The sequence below is a fragment of the Leptosomus discolor genome, chromosome 5, assembly GCF_034619465.1.
Source record: "Leptosomus discolor isolate bLepDis1 chromosome 5, bLepDis1.hap2, whole genome shotgun sequence".
Taxonomy (NCBI): domain Eukaryota; kingdom Metazoa; phylum Chordata; class Aves; order Leptosomiformes; family Leptosomidae; genus Leptosomus; species Leptosomus discolor.
Genome location: NC_141395.1, coordinates 38,248,448 through 38,270,452, shown reverse-complemented (window position 1 = coordinate 38,270,452; position 22,005 = coordinate 38,248,448). Strand labels below are relative to the sequence as shown.

Sequence of the window (22,005 nt, the reverse complement as noted above, 5' to 3'; positions counted from 1 at the left end):
ATAACAACAACAACAACAAAAAAAAATCACTCTTTTTATTACTACCTTGCTTTTATGTCATTAGTAATGGAGTTACGTTTTCTTTATCCCTGAATTTGAAAACAAATTAGACCATTAAAATTGTACCTAAGAGCCTCCTTTAGTTTTATGAATTGTTTCAGAATGATCCTAGAAACTGAGAAAGAATCAAAGAGGCCCTCAAGCAGGTAGTTAGTAAAATAAAAAGGGAACATCTTCTCTGGAAAGAAAAAGCCAATAAATCTGAGGGAGGGATTTTTTTTTTTAAATTATTGTCCTCAGACTACCATCTAACTTTGCACATTCACAGTAAATTAAACTTCCCTCCAAAGCACAGCTCTGTTGTGCAAAGTTCAGTCTCCAGTGAGTCAATGCAGCTGTGAACGTCGACTGGAGAGGGAGAGACAAAAAGGGACACAAGTGAAAGAAAAAGGAGGGACAGCTGAATCCATCCCTGGGAAGTCATGAGCAGCTCTTGGTAGACAGGTTCCAGCCCCCTCAGTCTTGTTGGTAGCGTCGTGCCCCAGTGCAGCCCAATTTGAATAACCGGAAAAACTGAGACAAGTCAGTGCACCTATTTGAGCTTAATAGTTGTCCTAAAAACGATTAGAGTTGATGTATTATCTCCACTGAGGGCAAAGGGTTGTGTCCATCATGTGCTGATGGTTTTACCTGCAGTTTGCCAATGATCCAGGACCTTTGTGTATTTCTCCCTGTAGATCGTACATTGAAACACTAGAGGAAGCTAATGAGTGGCTGAGTTTAAAAGATAGGTCTGAAATCATGGCACTATTCATGCTTTGTATAACAAGCTGAGACAGATGGTTATCCACAGGATTGGTGAGGGATCTTAGAATCTGATCCTGAATTAACTTGATTGTTTCCTTAGGGACTGACTTCCAACTGCATTTGCCTGAGGAATTATTCTGTTAATAGCATATTAGCATTTGTCTTGCTCATTTAAAAAAAAAACAAACCAGCCCAAACAAAACCAAAACCACAACATAGAGCAAATGATATATTTTAGACTACACTCTGCTGGAGATTTGGAGTCTGTCCCCAGGTCTGCTTATGTCCTTTTGCATGACTCTGTGCAGTCTCTCTACTCCTCAGAGACTCAGTTTCCCTACTTGCAAATTAGACATAAGGATACCATTCTCTTTTGTCACCACTTAAGAAAAGTGTTCTAAAACAGCTCAGTATTTATTGTTCATCTCAGGATTTATTAGACAGCACAACCCTAGCTTTGGATGTTTAGGCTCAGACTCTGACGGCTTTAACACCTCCAGAGCAAACATCAGATTGGTTGTTTTCATACCCAAGTCATAGTAGTAGAATCCTCTGCAAACTCCCAGCATGTCTCTTCTCTTCCTTTTTATTCCCACTACCTCAGCTCTTGCTGCCTCCTCCCTGCCCTCTCTCCTCTCATGACCACTTTTTGGTTTACTTCACGACCAGGACAGGCTAAAAACATGCCCAGAAGCATAAGCACAGTCCAGCTGATGAGCATGGCTGGCTGATCTGGGGAAATTGCCAACAGTGTTCTTCCCCTTCAGCTCTGGGTACCACAGGATGCTGCTATTAGACCTGGAGAACTGCGACATCTCCCATCAAACTCACCATGCCCTGCTGTGACAAGCACAATAATGCAAGTTTCAATATGTATGCATTTTTTTCACATATTTTTCTTACCCAACTTGCTAATTACTAGCACTACATGTTTAAATGAGTAGTTTTTCCCCATCACCTATTTCTACCTTCTCTTTGATACTGCAGTAATTAGATGCAGTGTTTCATCAGTGTTACTTGTCTGACAAACTGTCACACCAGTTTCCTCCGTGCCCCAAGTTCAGAAGTTCAGTTTTGCTTAAGTAAACAGGAGTTCAATGCTTAGAGAGCTCAGCCTCATGGATTCAAAAGCATTCAAAAATCAGCCTTCAAGACTCCAGAGAGCCACCCAGAGTCTTCTGGCCTGTCCTAAATCTATGTTTTCCAGTAACAGCCTCTGTTCTTATGAAAATTTAAAGAGGAAAAACAACACGTACAAACAAGGGAGTAAGAACATGCAATCTAAAAATGGTCCTAGGCAGTATTTTGTAAATGGTTTAAGAACAGAGCCTAGAGACAGGGACTTGAGTTCTGATGTGCTTTTGCTTGGTTCCAAATTTGGGAATGATCAAAACATAGCGAGGTTATAAAATCATTTTAGAAACTTGCACCCATTCACAAAGGAGGTGAGCTCAAATCATCATATATTGTGAAAAAGAGCCAAGAAAAATCGTTAAATTTAACATGACCTGGGTTCTGCAAATTTGCTTCACCAAGTTATAGGGACAACTCACACTGAATTTCAAGCGGGCTGAATTTCCTGTAAGGACCTTGGAATGCCTCAGCCTCAAGTCCAAGATGAGTGTGTTACCGGTAAGAAATCAATATTCTCCATATTGTGACCAACTGTTTACATTATGCATCCTCCCATTACCAGATCTGCCTGGGACTCTCCTCCACCTCTTAGTATCAGCACTTCTGAACACTTGAAAACTCCTAACAGACAAGTGCAGTGCAATGTCTGGATTAGGAGCTGGAACATGTTTTGGTTTGATGGCAATTCCAATGCCTCTTCCCGACCTGCCTGCATGCTGGACCACATCCATCACCTTGCCACTGTATTGCGAGGCCAAGACTGCAAGTTCTTCAGCACATGTTAGTGTTATGCACGTAACTTGTTCTCCTGCTTCAGGGAGAGTACTGGTGCTTAAAGTCAAGGATGTGCTTAAGTGCTAAAGCTCAGCACCGCAAGGGCAGAACAATTTGTGCGATAAATGATTGTGCAGTAAATTAGATCTGCTTGTAAATATTGCACAATATGGCATCTTGCAAAATAATGTAATATTTACTTGGCATTCATTATTGAGCAGTCTGCTAGGAACATCAGCGATGTGTAAAATGCAACATTGGGATCTAAACCAAACAGCTTTTGCTAGCAAGCTCTTCGCCTTGTCCCCAGCTGCTCTGCCAAAGCAAGGTAGCGACATGAATTTTGAAAAGTTTGGTTAGCTTCATGGCTTTTTATTGTGCTTCTGCTTGTCTTTACCTCGTATTGGTAGATGTCCAGAATCCTTTCCAATGACAGCTCCTCAAAGTACAGTCTGTCACACTCATCAAAATCTGTGCTCACTGTCTCCGGGTTGCAATTCACTATGACAGTCTTATTGCCAAGCTGACGCAGTGTGCGGATACTGGAGACAGCACACCAATCAAACTCCACGCTGCTGCCTGACAGGAAACAGAAAAGTGGGCAAGGAAAGGAAGGATGCAGAGAAGGAAACATAAACAGACGTTCTCGGCACTCAAGCTTAAAAAGAAAAAGAAAAAACCACCAAAACAGTATTGCCTCCTGTCAGCTCAGAGCAATAAATCTAATTGTCCTCCCATGGAAACTAATCATCCACAAACGTGAGCCTCCAAGCACAATAGGTAAGTTGGCTCAGCTGCTCAGGAGTGACAGGACTGTATAACATGTTTGTCATCCTGCACTCAAACACTCATGTCTGCTTTTGATGCCCATCCAGCTACTACTGCCTCCCAATCAACATGCTTTGAGATAAACTTAAGAGGCAGAAGCTTAGATGTGATGAAACTGAGTCCAATTATTATAAGACAGTGCTGTTTACTCCAGGAAACACAAAACATTTGTACAAGTGTGGTTTAAAAACCAGAAGACTGAAGTGCTTTTTACCTTCCAGAAAAGCAGAGTATGGCTAAGCTAACAACAGAAAAATTACAACTCAGTGACCTTCCTATGCACTGAGTCTAGATAAGGCAAATCGGTAGAAAAGCATTTTTAGAGGCACTCTGTGATCCTTTTATCTTGATTTAAGGCCACAGCGACTATGGCAACACTGTGGGACAAGCACATCCTACTGCTCTGAACCCCGAGTAGCACCGTGGCCACTTCCAAAGTAGTGAGGCACAGAGGGAATCACCTGGTGCTTGGGTGAGCACCAGGACTTGGTCTTGGGTAAGCTGCAGGACTTAGTGCAAGTCTGGACTGCAGCATTACCCAACAGCTACTGTCCCATAAATTTCTGTGCTCAAACATCTAAGAGGTACCACAAGCAGATAAAGATGTGTATAAAAAAAAAAAGCCATCATCAAGTGGTTATGCTTACAGTCTACAAGAAAACCTTGGCCTCATCATAATGCAGTCACAGTCATTACATGATTGTTAACCACTGATACAATTATTTTTATATATAATTGCATGAAGATACACTGGAATTTCAGGTTGTGTTTAATTGCTGCCTCTACCACCTAGTCACAAACAGATGACTGTCACAGGTCACTCACTGACAGGCACACAATTTATTTCCCTACTTCTGTCAAACAGGAACATCAAAACATGTCTAGGCCTCAGCTAAAATCCCACAGAAGAGAGAGGGAAATCAAATCTGAAGCTGGATGCTCCCTAGGAAGGTCACCAGATGCCTGTTTACTTTTTGTATTCCACTTCCATTATTCAAGTATTCTTATACACATAAGAAACCTCAACTTTGGGACACAGTGGTCATCTGAAGTCCCCATCTGACTGACTGCTTTAGACAAAACCTGGGAAACCAGCTGAACACTTGTAAGTATATTCCAGCCACATCCACTAATTGTCCAAACAGTGGGAAAAGGGAAAACAGCAGTTAGTAGTACCAGTAATGACTGTTGTAACATAACCAGACACTGCTCCTCAGAAGATAATTACTGTATTAATACAGGCATGTTTTTGAACTCACTTTCAGGTTTCAATCACGTTAAATCTACATGCACTTGTTAAAACCTACAGAGGACTCTGCTGGTCCACGCAGTTGGTGGAATAGCTTATTTATACTGCTTTCAGGGCTGACATTCACACAAACAAAGCCCCGTCCCGGGACAGAAGCCAACCTCCCGGCAGCAAGCGGAGAGCATGCATTGCCTTGAGCAATACCCCCCAGAGCACAAATCATACACTGCAGCTCAGGCTTTCACTGAGCCAGAGGCCTTCATGTGTGCACAAAAGGTGCATCAAAGAAAGCTCTAAAGTTCAAGAGTGTGCAACTGTGCTGACTCACCTCATATTTCTATTTGGCATATTAGTTATCAAGAAAACTTAAAAAAAGACACTTCAGTTTGAATCATTTTCTTTTTAAATACAGAATATAGCATGAGTTTTGAAATGACCTCACAGTTCCCCCAAATAATTTTATTTCTTTCCGAGTGTCAACATATTCAAGACTTTCCTGTAATAGATTTCAAAATATTTTCAAGTAAAATTCATAAGGTTTTTTTTTTAGTCTAAAACTCAGTTTTCACAAAGGAAATAAGAATCTTGTTAAAAAAAAAAAAGTCACATGTTTAACTTCCATCCAAATGATTTAGTCCTTTCTGACTTGTTCCTGTTTTGTAAATGTAAATCCCCAGGGAACATTAAGTCGATCCCACTGAATTATGATTACAATTCTGAACGCATAGAGGAAAAGCACACTGCTTACTTGCCTTCAACAGATAAGAAAAGGAAAAAAAAAAAAAAAGTAGTCAACTTTGATATTGCAGCTAGAAAAAAAAAGATATCTTTGAGATGCAAGTAATGGGTTCCTTTAGCAGCCTATATTTAGTTGCAGCCTCTTCCAAATATTGTCTTGATCTAATCAAAGCTACAGAACAGGTAAGACCAAGATCAGATCTGTGTAGCTAAATTAAGCAATTAGGAGTTTTAGGTGAACAGTGCTAAATATATTCACATAAATTTGATCAAATAATTGAACAACACTGCCAACCTTTTTTATGTTCATTTTTTTGTAACCATGCTACAGAGCATGTTGACTGGCAGTAGCATTCACAAAAAATAACCATAATCACGGAGTGTTCCTCCTGACTTCACTCATCTGAACATTCATACTGGAAACTGGGTTCAAAAAGACACATCCTACAAACAGCACCAGGAGCGTAGCACATGACCTATCCATCCAAGCAAAACAAACAGATGCAGTTTTAAATTCCAGCTTTCAAAAACCATCATCACCACTACTTGTGAGATGTAGAGCAAAAATATCTCTGAATAACAAGCAATTTTTTTCTTGTCAATAATTGCAAGCTATTAGGAAGGATCCATGAACAGAAAAAGTGAAAGTCATCATATACAGAATTCAGCAGTCTGTCTACCCAATACTCATAGTCCATGAGGAAGTTTTTATGCTTCATAACCATATGAATGGGCTAAAAAACAGCAGAGACTTCCTTATACAAAAGCAGCTGAAGATATCAAAATATTTTCAAAGTCACCCCTACTTACAGGATGGATAGTACATAATAACATAGTCATGAACTGGCAGTAAACATACAAGATTGGTGTGGGAGCAACGAATTCCTATACAAGGTATCATGTTCTCAAGACCTTAACATGTACAAAAAGTAAGATTAAAAAAATTCCCTAAAACTTTGTGGAAATCACAACTAAAGTGATAGGTGAAAAGTAGTAAAATTCTCCTGTTTTTTCCAGGGTGTGAAATGAAGTCTCCAAGTAAGTGTAAAAAGCAAACCTTGTGTTAGGAACTGATGTCCTGTGCACTGTGCTCTGGAGGGTTTTGTCACCGTATGAGAAGAGGAACAAATGAACCACAAGAATATCCAACGAAGGCTTGAGGATGCAAGGAGAACAGAGGAGTTGTAAGAAATATTTACCTATGTGATACGGTCCACAGCCCAATACCATCACTCCACAGTCATCAAATTTTACATCATGTTCCTGAGAAGGGAGGGATAAAAGTCATTAAGTTCTGTACTCCACAGCACTTAACTCCATGCTTTTCAGGATAACAGTTTCTGGGGCTCAGCCCATATCCAACAGTTTGATCCTTCAGGGCTCAAGTCTGACCTCATTTACTGCAGCGTAAATCAAGTGCAACTCTTCTGGAATTAGTGGTGCTGTACCCAAACCAAAAGAGACACAGCACTTCCAATTTGGCTATTTGAGCAGCCTAAGGAGCTGCTAAGTTTCACGTAAAAGTGAAACCTAGGATGAGATGAGCGAAACATGAGTTCTGCATTCCCAGCACGTGATCTGTGCACAGAGGATGCAAGTACAGCTGCACAGGAGAGGATGATAACAGCATAGGGGCACGAAGACTAAATGCTCTGGATCAGTATTTGAGCAAGAGAAAGTTTCAGGCCTGCTGTAAGGGGATTATATGTAACACCATCCAAAATAATTGCTACAGAGACTGAGATGTCTGCAAGATCTCCAGAAATAACACGGTATGGGGGAAAGTGATCAAAATAGACAGCAATGAGACTGTTGTTTCCAAACATGCCTACCTGCCCGTTGTACGTGAGGTAGAGGCAATTAGTTACTGCTGGGTATTCTGCTGCCAGCGTGTCAATCTGTACGAGGAAGAAGAGGGATTGTGACTTAGTCTTTCTTACACACAGGCTTTGGACTTTTTCTTCAGTTTTTCCTCTTCCACTCCTATTTCTGGCCTATTATTTTTCCCATCATGTCTTTCCTCAAAAGGAGGTGATCAGAACTATTGCATGCTGGCAATGCAGCATATGCTTGGCCTTCCCCCCAGACTTTACAGTTCAGTCAAAAGGACAGTCTGACATCTCTAAGCTGCAGTTATAGCTGTGCACCTCTTCGGTAAAACACCTTTATAGCCCAGGAACTTTCCCCATCCATCCCTTCTTGCCGAGGCCCTCATTCTCTAGTTAGTTTGGCAACGTTAATTACACAGATCTCCATTCCTCCAGGTCTCCTGTCCTCTCTAGCTGCGCCGTCTGGGATCTTCACAGTATACTCTTGACCTCATCTTACTCCCACGTTGAATACAGACACGCACACAATATCACTTTGAGATCATGCCAAGTAGCAGCCAGCAGTGCAAGTACTTATATGTATTTATGTCACAATATAACTCATGCTTTGATAATTAAATGGTACACAAAGGAAGAGTAATTTTCAACCACGCCTTACACGCAGTTTTCCACAATTTCTTACTTAATTAGTCACCAGAGAGCCCAGAAGAATAGTTTGCCTACTAGGCTCTTCAAAAACTATTTGTGTCAATTACTTATTGCAGATTATACACAGTAACAAGTCCATATAGGTCACGAGCAATTGCTGAAGTTTCCTGAACGAACGGCTGAAATATTTCTACATGGAGTACTGAACAGGGAACAAAATTAAAGCAGTCCTGATACAAATTTTTACATGCTATACCATTTAAAAATCTGACCAATCTTCAAGTATTTTCAGGAATCTCCACTGACTGTCCAAATCCTTGTGATTAATGAAGAATGTGACCTTACGTCATTAGCACTATGTAAGTGTCTGCTGCTCATTACTGTTTCTAATACTGCAACTTGTACTTCATGGCTCAAGAAGCCACAAATGCAGGCATAAGTAGAATGACGTTATTAAGGGTACCTTGGCACAAAATCAATCCAGCACTGCAGTGCCACTGCAGCTGAAAGAACACAGTGCAAGACCAAGCACATTTCTGTAGGCCAGGTGAGGACATAGAAGAAAAAAAACAGCTGGAGAACAGAATGAGATTTGGCACCTGAAACTTGGCCTGACGATACAGATGGGCTCTTTCAGAAACATTCAGTAGTTTGGGTTGTGGGTTTTTTACCCCTTTAAGGACAAAGAAAAAAAAAACAGCTGGTAGCAGTTTAATAGCAACATACCTTAAATGCAGCAGCAGAACACCTAGCAAAGCACTCATGACACTGCCATGAATACTAGATGAGCTCATTCTGCTCGTGGTATCACAATGAATAGCAAATGAACCATAACAATAGCACACTTCAAATAAAGTATTATCCTGTAGAAGTTACTACCAAGAGAAAAGACATATTACACTTTTCGTGGTCACACCATGGTAGGCCAGCACTCTCAGCCTTCTCCTGAAGCCAGATAGCTGCATATCCCCCTCAGCCAAACAGAATAAGAACAAGAATATTCTGAGTCTCTCTTTGGGGATGTTCATGTCATTACACTGATGCCTGCAGTGCAGAAGTAACAGCCATGTAGGTGAAATCTGTTCTCCCCAATGTCAATGTCAAAACTCCCATGGATGTTAACAGTGTCAGGGGTTCTGCTTTGTTTACCTCAGCTGTTTCTAAAGACATGGAGGTCTCCTGCTCCTTGCACTCTTGGAAGCCTCCACCACAAGCAGCAATGTTTCTCACATACCTGTTTCACCCAGGGCACTATATTCTTCCTCCGTCTCAGCTGACAGCACTGGACTTCAGTCAGCCTCAGACATTTCCCAATCTGTTTGTCTGAGAACCCAATCTGTTTGGCTCTCCTCAGTGTCTCTTCTGGAACTGTTTCACTGGGATTAAATAAGAAAAACACCTCTGCGTGAGGCTTTATAGGAATACTTAGAATGTAGTCATGGTCAATGGTTTTAGTTGTGGACAATGGAGTTAAATCCAGTTGGCAGCCATTCACGAGTGGTGTCCCTCAGGGCTCAGTACTGTGGCGACTCCTGTTTATCATCTTTATCAATGATTTGGATGAGGGGATGGAGTGCACCCTTAGTAAGTCTGCAGATGACAACAAACTGGGTGGAAGAGTCCATCTTCTTGAGGGTAGGAAAGCTCTACAGAGGCACCTAGACAGGCTGGATCGCTGGGCCAAGGCAATTCCATGAGTTTCAATAAGGCCAAGTGCATACTTGCCTGCCCAATAAATCAATATTTTATAAGCAAGCAAGCTCTGAATCAGGAAAAAGGAAATGACTAATAAACAAGCAATTTTCCTAAATCAGAGCTTTTGAATTTTGTCATTTCCCCTTGTTCTATGGAGAGAGTGGGATAGAGTAAAGCACAGGCACCTTTTTTTATTTCATATTTGCAATCAGGATCTCTCAATACTTCCATATATTCTTGTTCTCTTGGTTTTGCTTTTCAGGAGTCCTAGTTTTTGCTGATAATTTCAAATGCATTGCTTTTCCTGACAATCTCTGCAGCTCAACAGTTTCTTGCACATTTTGCTTTTTTCCATCTTCTCCATTCCTCCTTTATTCCCTACACTTTTTTCTCTCCCACACTATTTTTGTTCCACTTCGTTTTTACTCCACCTACAGCTCTTAGAGTTTCTGCCTGTCTCTGTTTCTAAGCTACCTTTTCTAAGCTTAGCTTTTGCAAAGACATAAAAAAACCCTATGTATTTTTTATCAGTACTTCTGCTTTTCATCCTCATTGCCAAGAGCATCCTTGCCTGCCCAATAAATCAATATTTTATGAGCAAGCTCTGAATCAGGAAAAAGGAAATTATTAACAAACAAGCAATTTTCCTAAATCAGAGCTTTTGAATTTTGTCCTTTGCTTCGCGGTATTTTTAAATAAATAGCATTATGTTATTTCAGAGGGAAAAGAGGAGTAAGGCTGCTTTATTGCAAGGTGTCAGGAAGCTGAAGCATGAAAGAGTCATTGGACTGGATTTTCCACTCTGGCCTAGGCACAGAGCGGTTCTGCTGCCCTCTGTGAAGTCAGGCTAGTGCAAAACAAGTGAGAGTCACTGAAATGTCAAATCAGATGTTCCGAGAGCAGAACTGTGGACCAGAAACTTTTGGGTTCAGATCCCTGGCTAGATGGGTTTTCCTTTACAAACGCTCCAATGCCACCTCTCCTTCCACTGAAATACGAGAACAGAGTACTCCATCTGCCTGCAATAGCATAGCAGACAGCTAGTGAGGATTTGCAGAAAGGAAACACTCACTATAACTGTTATGCTCTGCACTGCATCCCAGCCTGACACTAACCACCAGCCTGCTCTGCCCTCAGGGCACTCCAGGAAGGAGTACCACTTACACCCGTGATCTGCTTCACAACCATCTACCACATCACCCTCCTTACTCCAGCAGATCCTGCTCTTTGCTAGTGTCAGAAGGAAACAGTCCTGCCTAATCCAGCAGGTTGAACTTCCCACGTTTTGGATGTAGTTCTGGGTGCAGAAAGACTTCCCAAAATAAGACCCACTTTGCAGCGCTGAAGTATGTGAAGAAAGCCTGTGGTTCCCATGCACTAACACCTCCGGCACAAAACTCCTCTGCTTCTCCCCAGAACTTTCCACTTTCTGATCTCAGCTCAGAGGCAGGCCTTCTTGCATAAACTGTGAATGCCAGAACTGAAGGCATCGATGAGTGTTTTACATGAAGAAACAAAGCAAAATACGCCAATTCTCTGGCAAAAAAGATGTTAGCCGTTGCCAACTTTTAGGAAGAATGCAGCCATGTTAGATTTCTCTCCTAGCGTCATCATTCCCTAAGTACAAGTGAGTGGACCAGATGACCCCAAGAAAATGAGCCTGTTTCAGTGCAGTTTACTCCCTTGCTCTCCCTCCCTTCTGCCTCAGAAACACGCATAGCTGGCTGTCATTTGATTACTGACAAGAGAAAGAAAATTGCCTTCATTTGCCTCTTGTTTCTGCTCAGTTTTTTGTATCTCATTATAACAATATCATTCATTGTCACCCCCCCCAGCAGAGCGGGTAGAAGAAAAGCAGTGATTATTTGGTGACATGAGTCACTTGCCTTGGGCTAGCAGCTTAAATTAGGTTAGGACAGTTACTAATCTGTGCAAAAAGGTAACCAGTTTTGTATAGCACAACCAGTGTGCAAGAGAAAGGCTGAGTACCTAAAGGGCAAATGAAAGTGTATTTTTTTCCCTCAGCTACTCCCAATGCAATTTAAAGAAAAAGTAAGAGATGCAGCTTTCAATGTGGCTAATAAGAAAGATGCAGTGGGAACATCTATTCAAGCAGCATCTAGACATGGTTTTCTCATTTCTCACCGCCACAGACGCAGCTTAACATGGAAGAAACACACCCAGCTCATCACGAGGCAGGAAGGCTAGAACTGACAACACAGCCCTGGGAATGTAACAGTTTTGCTATTTAGTATTGTCACAGAAAATCGGCATGAGTCAAACACCCAAGAGTGCTGCTTTCCAAGTATTTGAAACCAGAATCTGCCACAAGGTGAGAAATTGCCAAAAGACCCTGATGCAGCTCCCAGGGATTTGGGGGCACATCCAGAAGGAGGAGCAGGTACAGTAAGCCAGCAGAATTGCTCCACCATCTTTAGAGGGAACTGGATCAGAAAGCTGAAAACCCTCATCCCTGGTATGGAAATCAGGCTGCCTCTCTTGCATGTACCAGACACATATCTTCACATGTGGACAATTTCCACTTAATAATAAGGGTAATTTTTAGCTTTTATATCTCAACTCTCACGGAAAGAATATAAAGAAACATGTGAACAGTATGGTAGGGTGGTGTTTATCTTGCAGATAGCAAAACTGTGACACGCAGAAGTTAAGGGGTAATGACTTTTAAGATCCAGCACTCCCACTGCCTTTGCTCAAAGACAGCCCTTTAGACTTGCTACAGACACTAAAGTTAGCAAGATCAGGCTGAACTCTTTGAACGCTTGAGTGCAAATAACCCTTCTAAAAGCTCACCAGAAATCCAGCACAAAAAAAAAAAGAAAAAAATCAGTTCTGGCTTTTCCCAAACACATGACCCAGTCCTACATTACTGCCTCCCACTTTCCCCTGGAGCATCACTTACTTTTCAAACACAGAGTGAAAAATCTTCCAAAGATTGAATGCCCTTGCTGGTTTATAACCAATTCTGAAACAAAGGAAGATTAAATGGCCATGATTCCAGGTTCCTATAACGCTCCTTTTTCCTAACATTTGCCTTTGCAAAATGACAGAAGTTTTAGAGCTTCAAAACCAAACAACTAGACTTTTGCACACTGCCATGATCATTTAGTGGCTGTTCACTTCCTCAGAAAGCTAATGTCTCCTCCACATTTTGCTGTTTATAAACAATATGAACCTTTCCTGAACCTTGCTTGTGCCTACATTTCAGCTTCCAGTGTTGATTTGTTGTTGCTTTGTGTTTAAAATTCCACCCTGTCATCTTCAGAACTCCATCCACTCACTTTTTCAATAATAGACAATAAAAGGAAATAGAATAAATTCCCCTTAACGAGGACATTTTCACCTGGCACAGAGGACCTGGGGAAATCTATTAACTGACTGGAGGAGCACTGGCAGCATTGCAATTACCGGGACAGCTTGCTTACTTCAGTATGGCCCTCTTTCACCTGACTGGCTTTCATCTGATCCACCAGTTTAGAAGTAATGCTAAATAAACATGCCGATAGAAAGCTTCAGCTGGATACAGGAAGAAGCACTCTTTTTTTTTGTCTCCCACATCAGGCTCTGCTTCATTTTTGGTATGTTAAGTTTATGCCCATCCACATATTACTTAGTGCATGTTAATGGCTCTTGATCAAAAGGATCAGGAATATTTTGTGAACTGAGGGCCAAAGCCTGAGGTGGGAGCATTTGGGACACAGATATTGTGTCAGTATCTGCCCTGTCAGCCCACAGGCTTACCACTGCACGTCACCTCTGGTTTACCTCAGCAGCTATTCACGTGGCTTAGACATGCGCATAGGAGCTGCAAAGATGCGCACATCCCAGCTCAGCCCATCAGTCTTGAACTCATCTCCTCCTAAGTCTGGAGGGGGTGGATTTAAGCCCAGACTACAGTTTTGCTATGGCAAGCAAAGGGGATCGAGAGCAAGTGCTGGAACCAAAATGCTTAATGCCCAGTCCTGAAAGAGCTCATCCTTTCTCCGTAGTCACAGACCTGAAGGGTTTCAATAGCCTACTTGATTTCAGGGTGGATTATGTACAAAGACATATTCTTCCTCTTTTCCTCATTGTGCTGTTCTGCTTCAAGGCTCCTAGTGGCTTCCTTAACTGCTCCTGATGTTTTACAATATTTTGAATGTGCTACAATTAAAATAATGAGATTGGTGTATATATTCTCTCCCTGCTTCTCTTTTCAAGAAGACAGATTGTTACTGTTTTTACCCTCCTGAGAAATTCATGAGATGACTGACAAAAAGCTGTCAAAGGAGCATTCAGGGAAGCAAGAGCTGTAAACCAACAAATTTCACTCACTGAACAACTATCACTCCAGCACTCTGCATCTTTAACATTCAGGTCCCTCGGCTAATAAATCTCATTGTGGACATCTTGATTTAAGTAACATGAACCTCACACTATACCCTAGGACCTAAATGACTCACACCTAGGGTTAAGTGATATGCTTAAGCAGCAGCTCACACAAGAACACAGCCAAGAAATGGGTCATAGATGCTTCCTCAAAGCCTATTTTCTACCCCCAGTAAAAGAGAGCTTTATGTTTTTTTGCTGGGATGCCATGGTACAGACTCCCCTGCTCGTGCAACATATCCCGTTACAGGCCCCAAGGGCTTTCAAAGGGCTATGCCTGTATAACCTCTGTATCAAGGAAAAAATGCATACTGCGTTTTTACAAATGTACAGAAGCTTTGAAAGAAAATACAGCTGCAAAATTACCAACAGCTCTATAAGATAAATAGAAAGTATCTTGTGTTGGATCCAGACAAAGCACAAACAACAGCACTGAATAGCTGCTTATATTATACTCTCCTCATGTACTGAATTCCTAATTTGTTCCTCAGTCTTCCCTGCCTCACAGTTCACAAAGACGACAAAAGTAATCTTACCACTTAGTTAAAACCAAGTACTACAAATATGTCAGTGACAGCTCCTCAAACAGTATAAAGCAGTGCAGCCTTGTTTAGCATCACTGGACCTGCTCTGCTTTATACCCACACAAGATCTGACTTACACTCTGACCTGTCCTGAAAGCACACAAGTCAGCAGAAACACTGCTTTTGAGAAGAGCAGGTGTGCAGCAACCACTGTGGAAGAGCACAGCTTATTGATGGCCTGTCTGATCTTTCCTTCCTGCATTGTTTCCTAAGTCACCTGCTGGAGCCAGGTTTTTAATTCCAGCACCTGTATTTCTGTGGTTACTCCACCACAATCATGTTTTGAAATCAAGTCATGCTTCCAGTAAGCAACTTTCAAAGCACACCTTTCACAGACCCAAGGACATGAGCTTTGAAAAAGAATTCGCAATAAACAACATCTTCCATGGGGCACTGAGCAGAGCACATGGCTACAAATGCTGGGCTGAAGACGTCTGCACCCTCTCACTTTTCTCTGTTTTCCCATTAACCTGTATCTCATTAGGAATGACAAGAGCAATACTCAGGACTTCATTTATTCCTTTCAAGAAAACCATGGGCTAGGAGGTGCTTTCGCTCAATGCCCTCAGAACAAGGACACATTCTTCTCCAAACCAAAGCTCCAAAGTATAAAGGTATCAAAACATGATTGGTGCCATCATTTCGCACTGCTAGTAGGCTGGCTAGTTTGGTATCCACCAAAAGGAAGATCCGCTGTTTTCATTAAGGTTAATTGGAAGAGCTGAGATTTAAGGTGGCAGAATTCAGTTCACTGTTCTGACAGACTGTCTTTGAGACTATGGGTAAGATCACTGTCTCTGTGCTTTGCTCCTCAACTGCAAAATGGGGGTTTATCATGCTCCTCTTTGTTCATTTGAATTCTAATTTATAGCCTTGTATCAATATTGAAACGTTCCTCTTTGGGCAATATACTCATACTTCCACCTGTTGCAAGATGGCCCAATCTTTCCTGGGTCTTAGTCAGATTTTCCCCAGCAGTGAACTTGATGCCATTACCTCTCCTTTTCCCCCATCTCTGTGAGCTCCCAAGTAATGGCAAACGCAATCAATCGCAGGTTCAATTACTACAGAGATGTCTAAGTGACTTAGGAGCATACTGATTTTCAACATGGCTTTTGTCCCCAAGACTCTTGGGCATAATTGACAGTTTCACCATAGTCGCCTACCCCTTTAACTATATTTAATGGCATTTGTCATATATTCTCCTTGCATACAGCCGCAGTTCTCACGAATCACAAAATCTGGAACAGATAAAAATGACCATGGCCACATGCAAACAAATCCTCACTGAAGATGGTCAAAGAACAAATACAAATTCCAAAAGAGGCTTTCCCTTGCACCCAGGGTACCAGTGTCTTGATGGAACATGGCTCTTCGGCTGTGCTCTTGGGGATGATGGTGTTGCTGGACCCTACTGTAAATCTGACTTGCACCAGACTGGGCCCATGATCCTGGCCTTAAAGTCACATCTGAGTCCTCACTGCCTCATACAGCTAGACATGGTCTGTTCAAATTTCTGTCTCCTTCATGAGCTGTGTGATGAACAGCCAGTAGGATCACTTCAGGGCCCTTCCCCTCCATTTTCTCTCAGGGGACAGGCGAGGCCAAATCTAGGGAAAGTATTTCCTGAGAACAGCATATCCTATTGCACTGCCACTGCACCATACACCATTGCCTATTCATGGACTAGCAGCATGGGATGGTGCTTGGTCTTTCCACATGCATGTGTATGTATGTGTGGTTTTGTTTGTGTGTGGTGGGGAAGGTTATAGTCAAGATTACATTACTGAAGGTATGGAGGTAATCAGTCAAAAATAACAGAAAACCCACAATGGAAGTTTCTGCTTAAAATGAAAAACACGTAGGTCACAGGACAAACAGCAGAGGTACATGTTTGATGTGTGTGTGATACTACTGCATATTCTTGCAAGTACTCGCAAAATGGCTTTCTTTTCTCAATTCAACTTGGTCCATTTGCTTCCCTGCAGCCAAATAACACAACCTGGAACAACTCCTTCTCCATCTTAGAGGGCCCAGAGGCAGAGTCAAATGGAAACATTGCTGCAGCGTGACAGAAGTTAAACAGTCTCATCAGCACTGGGTCAAATCTTCAGAAAGAAGTCCACTGGGACAAACATAAATGGGGCAGAGGGTGCCCATCCCAGCCTCCACTCTCTGCAAATGGCTGGCCTTGCCTATGCATGACTAAGAATGGACAAACATTTATAGGTCAGAAAGCTGTCGTCCCACCCCCATAACATTATCCCATGCAACATTTCACACATGGAAACAGATCACCTGCATAAACTGGTGAGGCCTTCTGCTCACCTCTGAATCACTCCACATGGTAAGGATGCAATGCAGCATGTGGTATGTGAATGCTGCTTGCTTAACTGCTCACAAAGGCCTGCACCTGCCTGTGATCTTCCTTCCCCATCTGTCTGTCATACCCACTTGTTCTAGCTCTAAATTTCCTCTTGGCAAAGACCATCTCCTTGTTACCACTCTCTACAACAGCTCTGCAGGGCCCAAATCAAGACTCTTGCCAGAGATGTTACTCCAACTGCATCCAAAACCTCACTGCAAAGAACCCACAAATTAATCCAGAGACAAAAAGCAAGGGGTGGATTCAACCAAACAGAGAGTGAGCTTGCAACCAGCAACAGTGCCTGGGAACAGGGCAACTACTTCTGGTTTTGGTAACTGTATTTTAACAACAAAAAGATTTAAAGCAATGACAGTGTCACAGCTCATTCTTTTCAATTGGAAATAATTCTGTAGCACACGTAAAACTTATGCCAGGCATGCTGGGGACTGGAAACAGCTGGTTGCAGGAAGAACACATGTGTGCCAAGACTCATTTGCATCACTCAATTGGCTTTCCCTTGGCTGTTTGCAGAAATGTGTTTCCTGATGTGGCTCACTGGACTAGTCTCTTAGTTCAGGTCAGAAATGTTTTTCCCTGGCTCTTTGCCTTTATGCCAACGTGCCTTCAACATAATGCAGCTGGACAATCCATCCCCTCCTTCCAATGCAGGCTGTGAGGTAAGACAGTTTCCTTGGGAAGGTCTGAGTAAGGATATTGGCGTGAAAATCTGCATCAATAAGCAAATAAGACTAAGTTAATGATACCACCTGCAATCTGAGTTGAATTGCACAAACCCACTTACAAGGGACAAAACATTGGTTGCGTGTGATTGATACAAATGCAAGGCTGGATACTGTGAAAGGGCTTTCTGTAGCAGGCCATCTATATAGTCTGCTGCCTAGTCACCAGAAAGATGAAAAACTATGTGCGATGGTACCAGCTACTGATCACACTACTAGTAGCACTATCACTTGCCACCCACTGCAGGAAACTCAGTGATAAAGTAGGCTCAGTGATATAGGACAGTTCAGCATGATCAGCCTCTGTGGAATGATCCTAGATTTATACCAGCTAAGGATGGGGCCAAACTCTGGGGTCCCAAGTGCACCATTCCAAAACACACCACTCCAACAGCGAGGAAATCAAACTGATTCTGGATATATTGTTTTTCTTCCTCAGGAGCTGCACATATAAATTTAAGGCTCTTGAGACAAATGTAACATGACACGGATGTTAGAGGGCAAAAACTTGTGCAGACAAACAATAGATTTTTTGTAAATAATTAGGCAGCTACTGCTCTTTGACATCTCCCTCCACATTTGTTTTTGTTTAGCTCCAGATCCAGCTTGTTCCAGGGGGCAAGGGAGAGCAAGAGCTGCTCACTTAAAACCGTGCAGCTGGTCAAAGAAGCAGAAATCACAGCAGATGAAGTAACTAGCACCTTAGTGACGTGCTGGCTACAGTGCGCTCCCAGTGCCATCATGTGGTGAAACGTGGTTAACACAGCGGGTACCCGAAGCAGAAAAGCCGGCCAACATACAGCCACTAACTCAGCAAGGAGGTTCTCCCAACGTCGTAAACCACGAAGGGAAAGCTCAAGTCAGCAAGAGGCTGGAACTGAAATACAGCACAGTGCTTTAATTTACTGCTATCTTTCCTGCTTAGTTTTATACGGTCATTTTTCTTGAAGAAAAAGATTTATATTTAAATACGTCTGGAATCATAGATGTTTGAAAGTGCAGTACAAAAGCAACACATACTGCATGATCCCAGCAAGGCAGAAAGGCTTAAAAATCAGTTGGCCAGACCTAGGAAAAAAAATTCAGTGTATTTGACCCTCAGGCGTAGTAAGTCAAGATAAGTCCTGTGTTTGAAGGCTAACTCTGTGAGTTCAGCCTACTGTTACTTGTTGCAGACCATCCACATTCCCAGCTTTAGCCTCAGAGATACAATGCAGATTTTCTAAAAAAAATCAGAACTTCCATAATCCCTGAGAACAGCCAAGATGCCTAGAACACTCAAGTAAGTTCTTTTACCAAAAGGAATATTCTCAGAAATTTCTTCTGTCTGGGTGAAGCAGTGAACTAGGTTTTAAGACAACATTGCTTACTCCAAGCACTGAAATAAACTTCTCAGCACTGACTGCATCTGTGCTCAGGGCTTTCTACAGGTTTCCCAGTAGAAGAACCCCCAGAAGGACTGTTGTGTCCTAGGACAAAGCTGTTGACTTTTCTTACCTGTTCACTTCCTTCAGGATCTTCTCCATGTTCACAATGCTGCGCATCTTATACAGGAACCATTTGTCAATGGCTGTGAGTTTGTGAATGACATCCACAGGGACTTCGTTATCCAAGGCCTGCCAAAAATAAGGCAGCACCAAATAGCCCCTTTAATACATGCTTTGCAAATACAGGTTTAGTCTGCAAATAGGTAGCAGCAAATATATAGCATAAAGACATAAAAAGTACTGTAGACTAAGATGGACAAATCAAAGGTTCATCTACCCCAGAAAACATGCCCCTCAAGCAGCTTAGGGAGGCACCAGCCACTTCTGCACATGCTTTGGTACCAAAAGTTGGCTTCTGTTCGAAGAAGTGATAATTTGCTTTTCACAGAGCCAGCAGCCAAACTGATGGCAACAAGGCTTGGCAGCCACTGGGTGTGTGCCTTAACTACCTACAGCAAGGCACATTCAGACTGCAGTGCCGAGTCTTCTATCTGCACCCCTTACTGCTCAAGTTGCCTAAATCTCAGACCCACTGCCAACTTCCTAGCTGCAAACGTTAAACAGCAAGGTTCAGCTTCTCAGCTGTGGAGGAACTTTTTGCTTTGGAGCATAAATCTTAATTTACCCTCAAAATACAAGGCTGAATCAAATATGGCCTTGAAATCCCCTGGAAGCAATAGAAAGCCCAGTCCTGGGTGACACACTGCAGCTACAGTATAACCCAGGCTTCTTGCTCTGTATTTCAAGTTCATGTCAAGATCATTCAAATTCCCCTACGTTGTCTTGCTGGAGCTATTAATTTTATTTTTATCAAACTATTTGCAACCATGGGGTAAAAAGGAACCCCACCGAGTTATTATTCAAACGACAATGTTTTACAGGACATTGCAGTATTAAAAAAAAAATCTCAGAGCAATATGCTAAGAGCCCCCCAGTACAACTGAGGCTGTATCTTCTATCACTGATATTTTTTGGGTCTCACCAGTGGTGTACAGTTACAACTCCCCTGAGAAATACAACTACGATCAACTGTAATGGTAATATCGGCACAGTATCTTTGCTGAGCTGAAGTAATCAGGCTCATTAATTTGTTACCATGCTTAACCTCATCAATGTTTATAAATACATTAAGGGCAAGTGTCAGGAGGATGGAGCCGGGCTCTTCTCAGTGATGGCCAATGACAGGACAAGGGGCAAAGGGTGCAAGCTGGAGCATAGGAGGTTCCACATTAACATAAGGAAAAACTTTTTCACTGTGAGGGTGAAACAGGTGAGGTGAGCACTGGAACAGGCTGCCTAGAGAGGTGGAGGAGTCTCCTTCTCTGGAGACATTCAAAACCCTCCTGGATGCATTCCTGTGTGACCTACTCTAGGTGGTCCTGCTTTGGCAGGGGGGGTTGAACTAGATGATCTTTTGAGGTCCCTTCCAACCCCTAACATTTTGTGATTCTGTGATTGTTTTCATGCAGGGCAGCATCCCCGGAACAAAGTCAGAGCAAGAAAGTCACTGAAGAAAACACCAGCACTAATCTAGGAGTGAGTTTGGCCCACTGCACCCCAGCATTATTCCTCCGAGTTACCAAGCTGTGGACACAATGTTGTACCATCACCACATACTTCATCACTGTGACGTGGAAACTTCATGCCACCCAAGAGAAATGCACAGGTCAATTCAGTGCTGTGCTCCAAGGAGGCACCACTGAACAGACAAGGGATGGGTAACAACTCTCATCGGGTGCTACAAAATACTGACACCATCTTCTACCTTTTTTAAGGATTTCCAGCCAGCTTGCTCAGGTCTCCCTCTCACAATTATTCTCTTGTCCTCAGAGGCAGTAGCCTGCTTGCTCACAAGCAGCGGTGAAAATTGCTAATGCACGTTTTGTTCCTTTAGAGTAATGAGTCACTTACACACTGTCAGCTAGCACTTGGCACCCAACAGCTACTGCTCTTCCAAATGCCTGCAAAGAGAAACCTGGGGCCACCACAGTGGTCCCTGAACACTGGTAATAACAAGGCTGGGCTTCTCACATTTCTGGGTATAATACTGGTGTAAGGCAACGAGTAAGGGGTCCGTCCCATCCTGATTCATTAGCACTTGGTGGGTAAGGTCACACTGCCACATTAGTGGGACATGAACAGGCCTTTCTTCTGCCCATCTATTTTCACAAAACACGTGCAGGCTTGCCTGTCCTGAGGATCTCCAACCTTCAGTCAATGGTCCCTGGGCCACACACACACAGGTAACATGACCACATACATTTAATCTACTTAGGGCACTTTATTTAAAAGTCCTAGGGACCATCAAGGGCAAATAAAAAAACAAATGCTTTCCCTTCCTTAATCAGCGAACGGACAGAGAAAATATACCATCTTCACCCCTGTGGCATACATACTGGGACAGAAAAATGAGTTCACAGGCAGCTCTTGCTCCCAAATTACCACTATAACGCCCTAAACTACAGGGGCAAATCAGGTTTCCAGGCAGAAAATCTGTGTAGGGTTTGATCAGGGGCCCTGGACAGCACTCCAATGGCTTTACTCTATTCAAACCTATATGAAGGAATACAGGCTAAACACACAGTAGAAGAGGGAGGGAGACACAGCAGGACAGCATGACTTTAGAGCCCTGCTCACCTTCAAGAGTGTGCCACCCAGTAGACACTGGCCCCATGCTGGGAAGCTAAGGGGTTTATAGGACTGTCCTCACACCGTGAGTCAGAGAGCACAACTGG

The 22,005-nt window shown here is 42.6% G+C and overlaps 1 protein-coding gene across 1 annotated transcript in view; it reads right to left on the bottom strand.

Annotated features, from left to right (window-relative positions):
* The window catches only part of CPS1 (carbamoyl-phosphate synthase 1), a 91,810-nt gene that overhangs the window by 27,186 nt on the left and 42,619 nt on the right, over positions 1–22,005 (bottom strand). The window contains exons 21-25 of the mRNA XM_009956383.2: positions 19,281–19,399; positions 9,242–9,383; positions 7,363–7,428; positions 6,730–6,793; positions 3,113–3,294 (exon numbers count right to left, since the gene is read on the bottom strand). Of these exons, the coding sequence (XP_009954685.1) occupies positions 3,113–3,294; positions 6,730–6,793; positions 7,363–7,428; positions 9,242–9,383; positions 19,281–19,399 (573 nt within the window). The remainder of the gene's footprint in view (positions 1–3,112; positions 3,295–6,729; positions 6,794–7,362; positions 7,429–9,241; positions 9,384–19,280; positions 19,400–22,005) is intronic.